General features: G+C 44.4%; 1 protein-coding gene across 1 annotated transcript in view; it reads left to right on the forward strand.

Moving 5' to 3' along the window:
- LOC113907916 overlaps nucleotides 1–19,652 on the forward strand; it is a 35,105-nt gene that overhangs the window by 3,917 nt on the left and 11,536 nt on the right. Inside the window, exons 2-10 of the mRNA XM_027567676.2 lie at nucleotides 44–150; nucleotides 4,100–4,311; nucleotides 5,277–5,313; nucleotides 7,290–7,570; nucleotides 10,853–10,910; nucleotides 11,269–11,299; nucleotides 13,125–13,262; nucleotides 16,973–17,024; nucleotides 19,290–19,485. Of these exons, the coding sequence (XP_027423477.2) occupies nucleotides 56–150; nucleotides 4,100–4,311; nucleotides 5,277–5,313; nucleotides 7,290–7,570; nucleotides 10,853–10,910; nucleotides 11,269–11,299; nucleotides 13,125–13,262; nucleotides 16,973–17,024; nucleotides 19,290–19,485 (1,100 nt within the window). The 5' untranslated portion in view covers nucleotides 44–55. The remainder of the gene's footprint in view (nucleotides 1–43; nucleotides 151–4,099; nucleotides 4,312–5,276; nucleotides 5,314–7,289; nucleotides 7,571–10,852; nucleotides 10,911–11,268; nucleotides 11,300–13,124; nucleotides 13,263–16,972; nucleotides 17,025–19,289; nucleotides 19,486–19,652) is intronic.

Genomic DNA, 19,652 nt, shown 5'->3' on the forward strand with positions numbered 1-19,652 from the left:
GGCAACCTCGCAAAGGTGACCCCACGTCTTCATGTCCTTTCAGGAGCTGAGGACAATGACACCTCAAATAGAAGCATCCACACCAGCCTGGAGGAAGGTCTCAGACCCTCAAGTGCGGCTAAAACACAGTAAAGCTGCCTCCTGGGGCAGGTTTGACAAAACAAGTTCCTTCGAGATTCTTCTGAAGATAAAGGCAGCTCAGAGGAAGGCATAGTTTGGTAAAGGGAAGAGAGGCTCACGATGTGGGGAAAAAGGGACGGGGCTTAGAGACAGCACTGAGGAGACTAAGAACAATTCAGGAGAGCTTCAACCAGAGACGTGGCAAGTCTGAGTTTAGAACCAGTCACCTCATCTCCCTGGTCTCACTGTGATTATATGCAAAATGCAAAAGGAGGTCCTTGCAACAGGAAGGGTCCTTCTAACTCTGCTAGTTCTTTGATTGCACTGGAAAGTGGTTCTGGAGCCGAACTTTCTGGAGTCAGTGACCAGATCTGTAATTTACTAGATTTGCAGTTTGGGCACATTCCTCCTCTGTAGATTGAGGGTGATGGCAGAGCCTACCGCACGGGGTTATCGTAAGGATCATACTTATTTGAAAGAGTCACGGTCATGCCTAGCCCATAAAAATGCTCAGTTGGTGTTTGCTTTTATTATGCCTCTTATCTTCTCATCGAGGGGAGCGTAATAAATCCCAAGGGAAGATTCAGAAGGTGTGCAGGACGAAGGAAAGTAGTTCAGCTGGGAACATGTCATTAGTGGACAAAGTTCAGTCGTGGTGAGGAGGACATAGGACATTCTTAATTCTCTCTTGAAGTCGAGGGAGCACTTCTCTTCAGCTCCCCACCAGGACCCTGGGTCTCCAGGAAGGAGGAAAGGAGACCACTCCTCAACTTGCTGTCTGTGTGCCCAGCATTTTCTGCCGGGTCCCAGAGTGACAGAACGGTGGGACCATTTTCTTTCCACGCCTTTGCTCGGTCTCCGGTCTCGCCAGGGCGCAACCAGGAGACAGAAACCACAGGGGAATTTGGACAAGTTTAATATAGAGAAATATACTCTGTTAACTTTAGCACGATTGCTGTGTTGAGGAACTGGCTTGTAAGAAGTAAAGAGAACAGGAGTCCCAGTTAGAAGGAGCAGCCTCCGCCCGGTAGGATGGAAAAAGAAATTCAAGGGAGAGCCCTCACCTCCCTAGGGCTGAGCTGCTCGCCTGAGCTGCGGGGCAGGTGTGGGTGGCCCGGTGAATGGTAGAGGTGGGGCGTGGTGTTGCACTGGCAAAATTTGCAGGGAATTTGCCCTTGAGGGTGTGTGGGAAAGCTGTTCTCAGGAGGGGCCCCTCAGGAGGGGGTGCTGAGGAGGGTGCCCGCTACTGGGGGCCGCTAGCTACCATGCATACCCCACACTGGGAAGTCATCCGTGTGCCATGGGAGCCTGCTGAGAGAAGTACCCAGAACTAGGATGAGAAACCCCTTGTTTTCTGCAACACCTCTCCGATGTCCCCTATTGACAAAGCTTAGCGTCATACCAGCTAGAAAAGGAGAGATATTTAGAGGGTCCAAATGCGTGTTCACAGAGCAGATGATGAATTATGCATTAGAAGGCAGTATGTTGATAACTGGTACCAGATGTGTTTTTCCCAGTCCCATCCTCTGGATGAGCAGGGCACCTGTTAGGGGTCCTACCTTTATGCAGGTGCTCCTCCCCTAACCCCACAAAGGTATAAGAAGACCCCTACGGGCATGAACTCCAAGCTCTGTGCGGTTCCAGTCCTCTGAGCTGTTCCGTTCCGGCTCACATCCGGTTTTCAATTTCATTTCCATTACTGGCACCTACAGAGATCCCTTTCTTCATTGTGAACGTTGTAACACCTTACAACTTGCACTGTTTTCTTTATGTCTGGAATCAGAAGGAGAAATTCTTTATCGTGAGTCCAGTGTGCCATGTGGACTGGAGTTGACCCAAAAGTATCAGGCACCACAGGGAAATGCTGCACAAACCCACAGAAACGGGGGGTGGGAGAGGTAGCATACTTGACACGTTAATTTGCAAATCCATGGTGCGGTTTTATAAATACAATCTTAGATAGGATCCTCTTTTAGCAATGGCTTCCAGGTAAATTGATAGTCGGAAGGGGCCTCGTACTATTTGATCATCGTGAAAGAACAATAAACACCATTAGAAACAAATGAGAGGGCACCTGGGTGGCTCAGTTGGTTGAACGTCTGCCTTCAGCTCAGGTCATGAACCCGGGGTCCTGGGATCGAGCCCCGCATTGGGCTCCCTGCTCAGCAAGCTGTGCGTCCGTTTCACCTGACTGAGCAGCTTAACCTAGTCTAGCTCCTTAAGCAACAGAAGAGGACCAGAAAGTAAAAGCCTGGATACCCCTTACCCTCGCCTGTCCCCAGCCCAGGATGGTAGGAGCGGTCCCCTTGAAACTGTCTGCTCAGGACAGTCTCCTCCTGGACACTCTGGAAGCTTCTCTGAGTCAATCCCAAGTGGCCAGGGATGGGCTTCCCCCTTTCACCCTGCAGAGGCCAGCCGCCCGACAGGCTGAATTTTCTCCGCAAGCCCACAGCCGCGAGTCCCTCTTTGTTTTACAGGACAGGAGGGCGACGCTTCGGTAGGCTCGAGTGCTGGAGAACACTCAGAACCGAGCTCCCTGCTGCTTTGGCCAGGAATGTAAGGAAGCACAGAGACTGAGCGCCTCTGTGGGCTCCTTCGAAAAATCCAGAAGCATGTGAAGGGCAATGAAAACCTGCTGGTGCTCAGCCTTAAAGTAGGGTCTTGGAAAGACCATGTCTTGGCACGTGGTCTGTAGGGGAGAGAGTCTCCCCATGATGGAGGGAGCTGAGAACAGTGCTTTCACAACTAAATGGGGGCAAAGGAGGAAGCCATTGGGGAAGCATCTTCAGTATTTTATCGTTTTCCCCTTGTGTACACATTTAGTTTTATTGTAACAAAGCAACTTGTACACTGTTAACACTTAAAACTGAGCGTCATCTTTCCTTTCCAGTGAAACAAAAAAAATTTAAAAATAAACAGGAACAAAATGACAAGAGAGAATGTCAATTCCAAGTAAGATCCTACAGGTTCTGCTATTTCTCCCATCGAATGGCAGGGCTGAAGTCATCATTAGAAGAGAGTTTTATTTTAAAAGTGTTGTCTGAAACTGCAAGGGTGTCCGTTAAACATCACGATTAGCCATGCCAAAGGAGAAGCCGTGTTGTCAAAATGCCCACTTAGCCCACGCAAACATTCAGTATTTTATTTTATTATTTTTTTAAAGATTTCTTTATTTTAGAGAGACAGAGAGAGCGAGTGGGGGGAGGGGCAGAGAGAGAGAGAGGGAGAGAATCTTCAAGCACACTCCCTGCTGAGCATGGAGCCCAGTGCGGGGCTCGATCCTACAACCCGTGAGATCCTGACCTGAGCTAAAACCAAGAGTCCAATGCTCAACCGACTGAGCCACCCAGGCACCTCCCCATCTCCCGTGTTGTTTTTTTTTTTTAAGATTTTATTTATTTATTTGAGAGAGCGAGCATGAGAGAGAGCACGAGAGGGAAGAGGGTCAGAGGGAGAAGCAGACTCCCCGCTGAGCAGGGAGCCCAATGCGGGACTCGATTCCGGGACTCCAGGATCGTGACCTGAGCCAAAGGCAGTTGCTTAACCAACTGAGCCACCTGGGCGCCCCATCTCCAGTGTTTTAAATATATATTTGCAAATTGGAAAAAGAGGCTAGCAAGCTGAGAAAGATAAACTGATTCCCAGCCCGGGAGATTGCACCATAAACACCTGCATCGGGTTTTCATGAAATCTAATTAGATTCTTTTCAATCTGAATTTCACAGAGAGGCAAGCGGAAGACTTTCACGTTTACTTAAATGTGTCAAAAAGTTGGAAAACCTGATTTAGGGGCTGAAGGTTCTCCTGCCTTCTCGTCCCATCACGGGCGTGAGGAGGTCCTTGAACCCAGGATGGCGGCCCCCACCTCGGGAGGTGCAGGGAGCCGTCAGCCGTCTCTGGGACCTGTTGAACCGTGCATGTTGTAGTCTAGGGACAAAAAGGCCTTTCATCTATGTGTAATTTTTTTTCTCCTGCAACAGGGCCCAGGACATCGGAGGATGGGGGGCAGAGGGAAGCCATGCCTTGGTGGCCGTGTCACTAACAACGCAGATTCCCGGGGTCACCCAGGCGAGGAAGTCGTCCTCAGTGAGACAGAGGGCTGCTCCAGCAGGTGCGGAGCCTGTGGCCATGCCTCCTCCTGGCCTCACAGATGCTGGCCTCTGCGCTGGGCCCCAGGGGGCCAGAGGGAAAGGTAAGGGCCGCTCTTTGCCCTGTGGCCGCCCCCTCCGAGCCCCAGTTGTGGAGCAGGGATACATAGTGGAGGCCGTGTGATCTGCAGAATGGTAGCTCCCAAAGATGCCCACGTCCTAATCTGTGGAACCTGAGACCATCACCTTATGTGGCGAAACGGAGTTTGCAGGAAAAAAAAATGTGAATAAGTTAAGGACAGTGAGGTGGGGTGATCACCTAGATGATGTGCCAGTCCCCATTGCAAGCCCAGTGTCCTCATGGGACACAGGCAGGAAGGTCCGAGTCAGAGACAGAAGACAATGAGGAAGGTAACAGGGGTTGGAGAGGCAGGCTTTCCGGGGCGACGAGCAGCTAGTCCACAATACAGAACCAAAGTCGGCTTTCCAAATAGTTGTTTTTGTGAATGAAGGGCATTGTTGTTTCTGATTTTCAGATCTTTGAATCAGGTGAGTCGAAATCTATCTCAATGTATCTATGTATAGCTAGTGTATTTGTATATGGTGGTATAGGTAGATATTTTTTTTTTACAACCTACACACAAGCTTCAGGGACCCCATATTTTGAAGAGTCCCGAATGCCACGATGAAGCATTTAGGTTTGATTTTAAAAAGAATCGGGGTTGGGGCACCTGGGTGGCTCAGTCAATTAAACATCTGCCTTCAGCTCAGGTCATGATCTGGGGGTCCTGGGATTGAGCCCTGCGTTGGGCTCCCTGCTCAGTGGGGGGTCTGCTTCTCCCTCTCCCTCTGTACTTTCTCTCTCTCAAGTAAATAAATAAAATCTTAAAAAAAAAAAAGAATCAGGGACTTTGGAAAAATTTGAATACAAGTATGACATGGAAAAAGTCATTCAGGAAAAATACTCAGGACCCATGAAGAGATTGCATTCGCCACAAAAATACCACCCTAAGCGAATAGCCCTAATCCAGTTAGCACAGTGTAACTTTGGTGATCTTTTCTTTTCCAGAAAGCGAACACAGCACAAGGACCCGGGCAGAATCCAGGTGAGACGTGGGGCATTGGCGTGGGTGGCAAGGGACCTAAAGCATATTTTTTTCTTTTGAAATGAGAGTAGTATACTTATGGAAAGTCAAGAACTACAGAAGAGTATAAGTATGGGTCAGAGGAATCACTGAATTGTTCATTTATTGGTATGAAATCCAGTTTCTAGGGCTATTTTCTTCATGATCGATTAATTCCCTCAAAGCAATTCTTTCAACATTTCTGGCTGGTTAACCACAAAGCTGTTTTAAAAATTTCTTCATTGGGGGGGGGTGGCTGGCTGGCTCAGTCAGTGGATCGTGTGTGTCTCTTGATCTCAGGGTCGTGAGTTTGAGCCCCAATTTGGGTGCAGAGACTACTTAAAAAATAAAATCTTTTTTAAAAAAATTTCTTCATTACAGACTAATAGATCTCTTGCTGAATTAATAAATGTTTATTGCCTGCCATATGCGAGGTACTGGGATAGCTGTCATCCACGCAATGTGATTCCTCCACTACAATTCTAAGGCATTATCTATATTATCCTATTATCTTACCATATTTTGAGTTGTTTTGCTTTAAAATGACATAGTATATTTACAAAATGTTGTACAGTATCTAAGTGAATCAGTCCCTTCCTCCTGACCCTACGTGAAGCCTCTTGCCCTCCTTGTCATCTGTTTGGAATTTTTCCTTCCGCATTTTTTTGTGCATTGCTTTTCTAGGAAGAAGCATGTAATTTTGGTTTGTATGTGTGTTCACACATACATTTGCCTTTCTGCAACTTGCTTCTATAACTCAACAGTAGGGCTCGGGGATGTTTCCATATTGGTGTGTAAGGACGCAACTCCTTCCTTTCAACTCATGCTCTGTGGGCTATAGGGTGCAGGTACCAGTGGTTTTTAACCCCTATTGATGGACATTTCATTTTATCCCCAGGGGTTTTGGTTGGTTTGCAGGAACAAACGTGATTAGGTTCTTTACTGTGGGTCTTTTTTCTCCATCCTTCCATATTTCTTCATCTATAGGTCATATGTGTGTCTTTTTTATTTGCAAATATTTTATAGTTTTTATTGGTATGGCAATGCATCTTTTTTCTATTATACTTTTTTTTAAAAGATTTTATTTATTTATTTGACAGAGAGAGAGAGAGAGAGAGAGAGCACAAGTAGGCAGAGAGGCGGGCAGAGGGAGAGGGAGAAGCAGGCTCTCCACTGAGCAGGGAGCCTGACGTGGGGCTCGATCCCAGGACCCTGGGATCATGACCTGAGCTGAAGGCAGCCGCTAAACCGAGTGAGCCACCCAGGCACCCCTCTATTATACTTTTAATGGCTTTGATACTAGTTTTTTTTTAAGTGGCTCTTGTATCTGGTCAATTTGTTGACTATCATTTTTTTTATTAGTTTTTCTCTTATTAATGTCAATTTGTCTCTCCCAGTATAATATTCCTACTTCTTAATTCTCTTATTTTACTGCACCGTTTAGGACGAGCAGTACATTGCTTACCTGCTGGCATTTAGGTCAAGTTTATGACTTAAACCTTTCAACCTTTTAGGTATAACATTTATTGTAAATATCCTTCCTTGATGGTCCTTTAGGAAGTTAAGGGATCTTTTGATAATATTTCCTCAGGTTAGGAATAAGTTTTAATTTTTCAACGCTTTTTCATAGTGAAATTATCGTGGTTAGTTTATTTTTTGTTTTTTGTCCAATGTATAATGTGTGCTTCAAAAATGCCTATTCTTTTAAAAAAAAAATTTATTTATTTATTTTGGTGGGGGGGTGCAGAGGGAGAGGGAGAGAGAGAGTCTCAAGCTGACTCCCCGCTGAGTGCGGAGCCCGATGCAGGGCTCAATCTCACAACCCTGGGATCATGACCCGAGCCGAAGGCAGACGCTTCAACGACTGAGCCACCCAGGTGCCCGACATTTTGACCTTATTTGGCAGCCAATGGGGAGCCCCTCATTCAAATATTTCCTGCAAATTTCTACCTTTCCAGAATTACCAGGCAGAAGGGGAAGACCTATGGTAAGGACAGGAAGTTCAAGGAAAGGATCCGAGGCAAAAAGCTGACTGATGTCACTCAGGATACAAATCATTCTATCAAAGGAGTGGACAAGAAGCAGAAACCAGGGGCTGTCCGAGAGCACAAGAGGCGGAGACTCTGGTTTCAGAGGGTGACGCCCAGAAGTGGGCGTCCACGGGACACTCCTGACCCTCACCGAAGAAGAGGGTGCCTGCCTGCGGGTATCAGTATGAACACAGTGACTGTCACCCACGGTGAGTGCCATTTTCCTGCCCTTCCTTCTTTTTCTGATCTATTCCTCACCTCATTTTCTTCTAGTCTCCCTCTTTCTCTTACAGATTTAGACAGAATTACTTTTTCAATGGCTTTTCACCCTATTTTTTCCGGCCCACCCGCTCGCCTTTCATCCACTCAACAGACTGATCTCAGCATTTTCTTTTTTCCCTCTTCGGACCTTGTGTGGCTCATCTATGAAATCGCATTGCTTTGTCCTTAGATTCCCTTTCAGTGCTAATATTCTCTGTATCCTGCCAAGCTCCATCTACCTTCCCATCCCCTATGACCATCTTCCAGACTTTAGACAAGCCCCCTTCTGGTCAGTTCCCCTGGTTTTGTGAAAGCCTACATATTTCCTACCCAGTAGGTTTGTGTGTGTATCTGGTACATCCAGCCACATACAGTCAGAACATATTGGTATGTTGCCCTAACTTACTCTGGCCTTGGACTCCACACTCCTCATCAATATGGGGGCTACCTTGTCACAGTGCCATGCAAGACCTGTTTATTTGACTTGTATGGATAGGCAGGGTATTATCTGGGGAGGGGAGAAGCTTAGATTCGAAATCAGAGTGGCTAGGCGAGACGCTTTCTGGTTGTGTGACTTTTAACCTCCTTAGTAGGACTAATGTTTGACTTTTCTGCCTCATACAGATGCTATGAGAATCAGATAAGATACTATTGACCCACTTTTTCAAATGTAACGTTCGGTATAAATGGGAGGCATGGAATTGAGCTTAACAGATTCATAATGAGAGCCATGTTCAAATGCCGAGTGCAGTTGGGGAGCAAAGCCCAGTCAAAGGCCACAGATTTGTTCTGAGATGCAAGAACATCCAAAATCAAACGACTTCTCCCCATCTGCATGACTGTCGCTCCGGTCCATATTCCACCAACCCTCTCCTGGACGACTGTCCTAACTTCCTAATTTGTCTGCCTGTCTGTCTGTTTCCACCCTTGCCTCTTACGGTGCCTTCTCCACAAAACATCCGGAGTGAGCTTTTAAACGTGCACCTGGCTCACAACCCTCCCTGCATTAAACCTTCCACTGGGAGGACCCATCATGGATAATCCCCGTCTCGCACCCCATCCCCTCTTTGGGCTCTGGCCACACTGGTCTTTGCTTCTCTGCCTGCAACAGCCCTTCCCTTCCCCGCTCTGGGTTTTTCTCAGCCTTCAGGAAGTTCTCAAATATCACCCCCTCCGAGAAGTCCTCCCGGAGCACCTTCTCTAAAGTAGCATCCCCTTTGTTTATTTCCCTAGTAGTGTTCTTCGCTCTCTGAATGTATCTTCACCCCATGTAATTTCTGTGCTGGAGAGGGCTTCTAGTCTCCAAGGCATGGTAGGAGCTGTGAAAATAGCACTGAGCAGATGCTCAGAAATAGCCACTGAATGAATGAGTTAACAAGGCATTCACAGGTTTTTCCATTTGGCTGTAGTGTTGGACCAGGCTGGTCTTAAATTCCCAGATTTTATCCCTCATTAAAACAACAACAATGCTGGTTCTTAAATGCTGTTTTGAATGTTTCTTAAATGTCACATTTCTTTTCTTTAATAAAGATTTTTATTTATTTGAGAGAGAGTATGAGCGAGAAAGCACAAGCAGGGGGAGCGGCAGAGGGAGAGGGAGAAGCAGGCTCCCCGCTGAGCAGGGGGCCCAATATGGACTCGATCCCAGGACCCTGGCAGACGGCTAGCCGACTGAGCCACCCAGGTGCCCGTTAAATGTCAAATTTCAATATTTTTGGCTGAAGCAAGTGAGAATGAGTATCCGGCAAATATTTAGCGTATAGCTGTTGTGAGAAGTCCAAAGCTCTGAAACATCTTCATGATCTACATTCAGAGCCAAATAGAAACATATCATTAAAATTGAGGGATTTCAGGTGAAGGGTGGGCATACCTGTCCATTGTTCTTCGAAATAGTGGTTGCCAAGTGAGAGGCAATGGACTTCATGAATCCTGGTTCAAAACAAATTCCTAATGGATTTATATCTGCTTTTCCTTCTTTGTGAGGAAGTCCTGCTGCTTCTCAGGACATTTGATACATTGCTCATGAGCACCCATGAATTCCCTAAGTTCACAAACACACGTGCAGCATCCAAGAAGGATGCCATTTCTCTAGGGCTTGTGCAGTGGAATGCGTCTTACATGGGGATTCTGTTAGAAAGTCAGAGTCAAAATTTGCCCTTGGGATTACTTTTATGTCACACGTGTAGGGCAGGGCACCAGTTTTGTGTCCCCATAGCATCGTGCAGATGCTTTGACTAGTCCCTCGGACTCTTCTTTAGAAATTTATTCCACTTCTCCTATAGGATGTCTTCACAGCCATCACTAATTCTGTGTTTGGCCACCTAAACAATGCCTTCTAGTTCTTTCTCGAATGTTGGAAAACCCTTAAAATAACCTACAATGTATTTCTACAGGCTGTATCAGCATGCATCGGCTATTTCTTCCTTTTATTATTATTATTATTATTATTATTGCCAAGCCACCAAAGTTGATTTCTCATAAATTACATGCACATAAATTCAATGCATGGATGATGTGGCCCCATCGTAGTAGAAACAACAATGACTTGTTGGTGACTCGAGTTTCCTAAGGTCTTACTGACGCAGGCCTACAAAGCCAACGCCAGCAAAAATCACAGCTCAGGTCATGATCTCGGGGTCCTGGGATCGAGCCCCGTGTCAGGCTCCCTGCTCAGTGGGGAGCCTGCTTCTCCCTCTCCCTCTGTCCCTCCTGCTCGTGCGCTCTCTCTCTTGCTATCTCTCTTTCTCAAATAAATAAATAAAATCTTAAAAAAGAATAATCAAGCAGGGCAGGGAGAAAGGTAAAAGCAAAGGTAATGACTAGCTCATTCAACCACCAAAGGGTCCAATTGTTCGCCTGGGAAAAGTACAATTAACACATGATTTCTCCTGTATTTCCAGATTTTCTGGATACTCTGTAGCATATTAACAGTCGTACTCATTACTTTACACTTAGAGGTACTTCATCCGAAAAAAACATCTGGAGACTGACGAAAAATATTGCAGATGTTATTTTTTTTTAAGTAACATAACCTTTAACAATAAGTTTACCTTGTTTGGGGCATTCTTCTGAATGTCAAGTTCCAGGAGTATTTTTCCCTCAGGTGGGCAAATTTTTTTTTTTTTTTTTTTTTTTTTTACAGTCCTCTGACTCAGATTCCTTCTTTTGGAAGGGTGCAGGGAGGACGTGGTTCATTTCCTTCTTCCCTCTTTCTTTTTTTAATCTTCCAGTGGAGAGGCATTACAGGTTTGACTCAGGGGACAGGAATGGCCTCACCATTACTTGGAGGTAAGAGGCTCCCCGATGAGGGTGGTGTCACTGGCTCCACCAAGGGGCCCCCCGGGGCAAAGCCTCACTTTTCTTCCAGAGGCAACTGGATCTGTTTCGTCTCCCAATACACCTACTCGGGGAATTGCTCCCTGTCCCAGATCCCACCCTCCCAACACCACACCTTGAAGGAGCTCTTTCCCATGAGCTCAGGGAGGGAGAGCCAGGGGAAGACGGGCTTGCCAAAATCTGGACACATTTTGTCCTTGGGATCCTGAGAGAAAGGGAGTCCCCAGAGCTGACAGGAGCTACCGACCCCAGTGCTGCCTTGTTTCCTTGGAAAACAAATTCTTGCGGGTCTTTTCTTTTCCTTCTTTAGACTGAAGATACTTCCCGGACCCAAGGGGAAGGTAAGTGGAAACTTATGAAGCAGCGGCCATTTCAGCGTCCATGACTTGTTGGCCAACAAACAGTGCTTTTACTTGAAGATATGGGATGAGAGGATGAGAAAGAGGCTGGTTCTCCCTCCCTCTCTCTCTCTTCTATGTAGTTTGTAGTCTACCGTCTATCTGCCCATCACCCATCCATCCATCTATCCAGCCACTGGGGAAGACAGAGAGAACAGAGTGTTTTATTTAAATGCAAATGCTGTAGAAACTTCTGTAGGGCAAGAGTCATCCAGTCCTGGAGTTCCTGTTATTTTCAAAGATAGGAGAGTGTATTGTTAGTTATAATTTTTTAGTTCTTGACCTTCTAGGTCAGTTCTAAGGAAGCATTTCATGGTTTTGCTGTGTTTTTCCTTACCTGGACATGGCGGGCCCTCATGCAACAAACCCACTGTCCTTTGGAGTCAACCAGAGTTCTACAGGCACCCATATTGAAATACACACGCTCATGCACTTGAACGAGGATAAATGAATTAAATGCACCTTTCGTAAAAAACACCAAATAAAGCAAGGGTTGAATGGTGACTGAGCATCTTAATGAGCACCTTGTCTGAGTGGGTTTAGCTGGACGACCCCTGTCAGCTTACTCCTCAGCAGAGTAAGAGTAGATGAGCGTCCTCTCCTCTGCAGAAGGGCAGCCGTGCATTTATTGGATTGATCTTGTGGCTGATGGCTGAGGCTCGGCGTATGTACTCACCCAGTAACTTACGTAAAGTGATTTTTTAGGGGATTGACTATGCCTTTCTCAGGATGTAAGAACCATTTTGAACTAGTTACTTAAGCAAGTTTCACATGATTGGAGGATTATCTGTCACCGACCCATTTATCCATTTCTTTTGTTTATCATGATTTCCAAATAGGAGTTTTTAAAAATACAGTGAAAGTCCAACGCATCACCCGTCTACAACAGAATGAATTATTTTCCCTGACTATGTATGTCCTCATTCCCTGTGCAAATAAGCTCTCCCCTAGACACCCGTTGAACTACCTGAGTCTGTCTCCACAACACATGAATACAGTCAGAAAGAAGAAAATGCAAACTTAACCAGTTCCTTATTTTGCATGGGACTGAGTAATTGGGTGCCCTGTGACGTGTAGTGCTTATTCTTCCAATCTTCATCTGCTTGCTTTGGATGCAGCTGTTCTGGGGTGGTGTGGGTTTGCATTCCTGTGCGCTCAGCAGGTGTGATCTTCTTCAAACCAAGCCACAACGGTAGGTGTTGATGAGGTGAAAGTAGGATGCCAGGGCAGAATCTTGGGCCAGGTTGAGGATACAAAGACCTCGAGGGTGATGAAACCGACCTCAGGGAGCTGGTTAGGGCCATAACTGGGACTAGGGAACAAGACTTAAGTGATCTCCTATAGTCCCCTATAGCAATAACTCAACAACCCCAACTTCAGGATTTTGGACATCTGGTTCAAGTAGCCTTTTCATGAACGTGTGTGAAAATCTTCCCAAAAGTGTGGGGTTATTTATCAATGTAACATACAAATACCTTGCCCCAGAACAATCTCTGAACTGTATTTGTGGTACAAAGCAACTGTCCAACAAACAATAGGACATAAAATTCTAGCCACGGGAAATTGGGCTCAAAAAGATTGATTTGGGGGCTCAGCTTGAACCCCTCTCATACGGTCATTTGGGAGATTCTGTGACTTTCCAGGGGAGGTCAGAGATGAGGGTGCCAGGAGGGGACACTGAGTAAATAAGGAAGCAGTTAAAGCTTTTCTTTAACTGAGTCAGCCTTGGAAGCAGTGAGTGTAAGTGTTGCATCCTTTCCCTTTCCAGAACCAGAAGACTGATCGCAGTAATAGCCGCCCATCGGACTTTCCTCAGTCCGCCAGCTGCCTTCACCCTTCACTCATCTCTGAGGGATACCTCAGGCCATGCTGGGTCTTGCTTCTTGTGATGCCCCATAGAAGGAAGGTAAGCTGCCTTGGCAGAGGGACGGGATATACAGAATTTTCCTCTCCGGTGCAGTGCATACTGGAAGAAAGGACTGATGAAATATTGCAGTAACCCTTATTGATTCCATGTTATTCTTACAATTTCTTTTCTTGTTCAAATCTCTTCTAACCCTTAGTAGCCTATTTGTCAGTCAACCACCTCAAACTCAAAGGAGTTTTAAATGAGTGGTAAGAAGACTACTTGGGCAAATAATGGCTAAGTACTGTTTTAATATGATTTTTCTCTAATTCATCTTCAAGAACATGGCAAGGTATCATGGATAGCATGTGTCAAAATAACTGTTTCCAAACATTGAAATAATGGAAGAACTAGAAGAAAAAACAGTGATGAGCACCTGGGTAAATCTAACAGAAAAAGCAAAGGAAGAACAATCAGAGGAAAAAGACAAATATTTGATTGTATACAGATTTTAAACTTTCTGTACATCAGAAGCAAACTAAAAAAAACTTGGGGAGATATCTATGAAGCTCTACCTCTGTCTCTGTATACACAGACTGACTCAACGTTTAATATACGAAGTGCAGTTTTATAAATAATAGGCAAATAGTAAAATAGGCACGTACACAAACAAAAAGTACATAAAATGTGTGTAATTGGCCAACAATCACAAAAAGTGCTTGAAACAAGACTGACAGATAAAAAGCAATCGTGTGACCTTGGTTGTATGGAAGTGCTGAATCACTATATTGTACACTCAAAACAAATAACAAATATGTTAACTAACTGGAATTTAAATAAAAACTTTTTAAAAAATAAATGACCCTGGGAAAAGCTAAGAAAAGGCAGAGGATGACCAGAATTTTCAGACATTTACTGCTGGGAGTGAAAATTTATGAGACTTTTCTATAAAATCCTGTGATGTGACAAAGTCTTTAAAATGTTTGAGTCCTAGCATTTATACTTCTAGGAATTGCTCCAGGTTAGAGATGGCTAATCATTGGGAAAATGTTAATGATATACTTTCAGGTGAACGAGGTGGTTTACAAAATTATACGTATAATATGTTTTCCATTATTATTCAAGTGTAAATATTTAAAAAGGCCAGCCTGGACAGATTGACTCAAAAATGTTAACAATGGCTAGATCTGGGTAGATAAGTTGGGGCGGGATTTCTAATTTTTTCTTTCTGCTTTCCAACATTTTGATAGTTTTCTACATGGAGCCATCTGTCACTTACATAATAAAAAGTTTTTTTTTTTTCTTAAAGTAAGTTTTTGCTGCAAATAGCAAAGGAGTTAAGATTTAGCATATTCACTTAGCAAACCAACCCTAGTGTATCCTTAGGGTGGTGCAGCAATTCTCGTTCTAGTTGTCATTCTTTTTTCTTCAGTATAGACCAGCACTGTCTGTTAGAACTTTCTGCAGAGATGGGAATTTTATATCTATCTGTGCTGTCCAGTATGATATCCACTAGCCACATGTGGCTACTGAGCACTTGAAATGTGACTGGTATGACGTAAGAAATGAATTTTTCATTTTATTTAATTTTAAAAGCTCCATGTGGCTGGTGGCTACATTCAGAGATGAATGAGACATTTTAAAAGCTACCCGGTTGTGTTTGTGTGTGTGTGTGTGTGTGTGTGTGTGTGTGTGTGTGTGTGTGTCCCAAGGATGTCACAAGAGTGAGCCCTTGTCCACCTGCATTTGTGTCCACACTCTCTCTCAGGGGTCTCCTCCATTTCACTTTCAACAGAGGATTCCCGTATCCACAGTCAGATCTAGGTCCCTTGCCTGAGAACTGCATTCTTATTTCTGACCTCATGCTAGACATTTTCACTTGGCTGTCCTATAGCATATCAGACTCAACATGTTTAGCTCACGGGTCTTCCCCTTCCCCATGGAAAAATCGCCCCTACTCTATGAATGGTAAATTCAATCTCAATCTCTTTTTTTTTTTAAGATTTTATTTATTTATTTGACACAGAGAGAGAGAGATCACAAGCAGGGGAAGTGGAGGCAGAGGGAGAGGGAGAAGCAGGCTCCCCAAAGAGCAGGGGGAGCCCGACACGGGACTCGATCCCAGGACCCCGGGATCATGACCCGAGCCGAAGGCAGTCGCTTAACCAACTGAGCCACCCAGGCGCCCTAAATTCAATCTCTTAAACACCTGGGTTGTAAACCTTGGAGCCCTCTTTTGCACCCTGTTTCCAACCCCAAAGATGTCCCTTTGTGTCTGTCACTCCCTCCATTTCTACTTTGAAGGCTTTAACTCCTTATGTACAGAATACTCAACTGCCAATTGGTCTCTCTGCATCTCTGCTCCATCCTGAATCCATGGTATATATGCTTCCTAATATGTCCTTAATTCATATTCATTCCATAAACACCATAGAACACCTAGTGTGTTCATGGCACCATGCCAGAGGCTGGGAGTGGTACAGAGCAGGATGGGATATACCTCCTGCCCACAAGGCACTTGCAGTCTAGTCTATGATTTGCAACTTGAGCAAAATAAAATTGTCCAGGTACCATAGTAGAAGCCCTCAGATGGGCTGTGGAAGTTCCAAGAAGGAAGAAATGACAGTATTAAAGAAAATCAATGAAAACACAGGTTTGAAGATTGATAAAATGGATGTAACAGGAGGGAAGTGGTAGGACCATTCGAAAGGTTTCAAAGAAAAGACAAGGAAAGCAGAGGTGGAGCCGGTAAACTGCGAACTTGGTCCCGGATCCCCATGTTGTTGAAGAGCAGGTTCAAGAAGGGGAGAGGCAGAACCGGAGAGGTGGGAAGTAAGGGGACCCCAATGGAGTTCATCATTTGAACATGTCATCGGTGGGAAACCAGCTGTGCATCCCGAGGGAAGAAGACAAAACCAACACATGAAAAATGAATGGAAATATATTTTTCATGCAGCATGGCTTCTGCACATAAGCCAAGCACCTCCCGTGTTTCCCAGCTGAAAAAGAGCCACTTAGTCCAACGTCAGGACAAGCCGGCTGTTTTGGGTGTGTTGAACTTCCCGAAGGAAGTCATAGTACACTTCAAATGATCAACATTCTTTTTTATGGGTGACTTGCAGGATTTCTTGAGGGAAAATTTGACAATTCTTTTTTTTTAATTTGAACACAAGATTTATTGTAGTTTTACGTCTTTATAATAAATTTGACAATTCTTAATGTTTGGAATTTGAACTGGCTCTATAACATAACCTCCCTCTAACATGTGATCCACCGATGACCTAGTGATTGAGGGGAGGAGGGTGGAATTCAGAGTTTGAGACCTTAGAGTCATTTCCAGTAAAGAATAAGATGATGTTGGTATTTACACATCCCAAAATAATGGGGGAGATTTCATATTTAGAGTTCCCACTGTCTACTGGTCATTATGTTACTTACTGGGATTTCAGAGATGAATGAGACACTGTGTACTTCAGATAAGGAGTTTTACAGGGGATATGACGAGGAAGAACTCCTGATTGGGGCTGGGGGTGTATTGTCACACGTAAGCCATCATGTGACACTAGGGATGTTTCGGGAGCAGGCTAGCCTAGCTGAAGCGGTAGGTTTGCATAAGATGTTAATTAAATACAAATCTGAAAGAGAGGTCTCTGGGTGCTGGGATGGGCAGGGAGGAGCCACCGAGTTCTTTGGACCAAGGAAGCAACAGAATAAAAGCTGTACTTCAGGAAAATTTCTATCTTATAACCTATTGTCTTTTTCTATTTTAGAAAACCAAGATGCATGAATCACACCCAAATCCAAATGAAAGATTTGAACCAGGTAGGGGGGATTCTTACTGGAAGCATTTGCTGAGAGGACAGAGAATGTAAAGTCATAAAGCCCTGGGTAAAGAGGGGGGTGGTCTCATGCACGAAGAAATTTTTGACTTTGATGTTTTCTGACCCGCCGTTTCACTTGGGAACTGCCTCATGGGAGCCCTGGAATGACCTCAGTCAGGATGTTCTCAAACATAATAGAGCCAGCGCATTAACCTGCCAAGAATTGGTTTATTTAAAAAACTTGGTGGGTCATTTCGCCTCTGAAGGAGCCCATAGATCATTTATGAAGGAACTAGAAGGATCTGTTGGAAATTCTCTTGGCGGTGATGCTCAGCAGTTCAGGTTAGGATTTTATTGCTTTGAGCTGCAAGCCAAGATGAAATCCATGTAATGGAGGGCATCTGAAATGTAGTTTCCATTAAGATATTCGGATGAGCAGGCAAAGACTTGAAAGCAACTCTAATTAACTCAAGAACATAGAAATTGCACCAGAAAACTAGAATCTTTGTTTAAAAATAGTCAGATGGGGGACGCCTGGGTGGCTCAGTTGGTTAAGCGTCTACCTTCGGCTCAGGTCATGATCCCAGGGTCCTGGGATTGAGTCCCGCATCAGGCTCCTTGCTCAGCGGGGAGTCTGCTTCGCCCTCTGCCTGCCACTCCCCCTGCTTGTGCTCTCTCTCTCTGACAAATAAATAAATAAATAAAATCTTTTAAAAAATTAGTCAAGTGGGAATTCTAAAAATGAAACATAAATGCAGTGTCAGAAGCTAAGAACTCAGTAGGTGGATTTAAGAGCAGAATGGATGTGGCAGATGACAAGATGAGTAAATGCAACTTCAGGTCAATAAAAAATATCCCTGGAGGGAATATACTGTGAAATGCTCATTTAATGGAATACCTTGCAGCAAAACAAAACAAAACAAAAATACAAACTACTAGACATTTTTTCCAAAGAAGACATCCAGATGGCCAATAGACATGCGAACAGATGCTCGGCATCACTCATCATCAGGGAAATGCAAATCAAAACCACAGTGAGATATAGCACCTCACACCTGTCAGAATGACAAAAATCCAAAACACAAGAAACAACAGGTGTTGGTGAGGATGTGGAGAAAAAGGAACTCTTGTGCACTGCTGGTGAGAAAGCACACTGGTGCAGCCACTGTGGAAAGGAGTATGGAGGTTCCTCAAAAAATTAAATACCATCGATCCAGTAATTCCACTACTGGGTATGTACCCAAAGAATATGAAAACAATAATTCAAAAAGATATATATGCACCCCTATGTTTGTTGCAGCATTAATTACAATAGCCAAGATACGGAAGTAGCCCAAGTGTCTATGCACAGATGAATGGATAAAGATGTGGTGTATATATACAATGGAATATTATTCAACCATAAAAAGAATGAGATCTTGCCACTTGTGACAACATGGACGGACCTAGAGGGTGTTACGCTAAGTGAAATATGTCAGACACAGATAAAAACCATGTGCTTTCACTTATATATGGAATCTAAAAAAACAGAACAAATGAACAAACAGACAAAAAGCAGAAACAGGTGCATAAATACAAGGAATAAACTGGTGGGTGTCCCGAGAGGAGGGAATGGGGGAATAGGCAAGATTTGTGGAGGGGAGTGGGAGGTCCAGGCTTCCAGTTATCGAAGGAGTAAGTCATTGAGATGAAAGGTACAGCATAGGGAAATACAGTCAGTGGCATTGGAATAGCGTAACGCAGTGGCAGATGGTCACTGCCCTTCTGGTGAGCATAGCATAATGTATAGAGAGATTGAATCACTGTGTTGCACACCCGAAACCAATGTAGCCTTGTGTGTTAGCTATATTTCGGCTAAAAAAAATACAAAGTATCGACATATGCAACAAGTGGAATTGACTCACAAAGAAATCGTGTAAGCAAAAGAAGCAAAACACACACACAGAAAGTACACTCTATGATTTCATTTTTATGAAACTCAACAGGTAAAAATTGTCTATGGGTGGTAGACATCATTGGTGGTTCCTTCTGGGGGGCAGCTATTGACTAAGTAGGAGGAAACACTCTTGGGTGCTAGAAATGTTCTGTAACTTGATTTGTGCAGTGATTATGTGGGTACAGACACGTAAAATTCCACTGAGCTGGACACAGAAGGTCTGTGTACTTTATTGTGTATAAGAAATAGCTAAATTTGAAAAAATACCAGAAAAGATATTTTCCCCATATAATCCCTGTTTCTTCTTTCTCACCTTTCTTATACTGGAAGGAAGGCCTCTTGGTATCTTCAGTTACTTCTACGGATGCTGGAAAGTCCTCCAAGGAGGAAGGGGCTTGAATGCCTTCAGAAAGCTGCAGAGCATGTACCATGGGTCACTGCCCTTGGAGGTAAGAAAAGTCAAGTCATCTTTGGAGAGCATCTACTCTGCGGTCTGGAGGAAGAAGGTCAAGACCTTGGCTCCCTGGTGAGTAAACACACCTCTTTAGAGGTACTAGGATGATGGCACTGCAGGAACCCTAGAAAACTTTGGCAAACAGTAGTCTAGACTTTTTTAAGTCATTAAAAGTACACGTGCGTGCATGTACAGTCAGCGTCTCTTGGGTCTTACGATATGCTGCAGAGGAATTTAAA

The sequence above is a fragment of the Zalophus californianus genome, chromosome 16 (assembly GCF_009762305.2).
Source record: "Zalophus californianus isolate mZalCal1 chromosome 16, mZalCal1.pri.v2, whole genome shotgun sequence".
Taxonomy (NCBI): Eukaryota; Metazoa; Chordata; class Mammalia; order Carnivora; family Otariidae; genus Zalophus; species Zalophus californianus.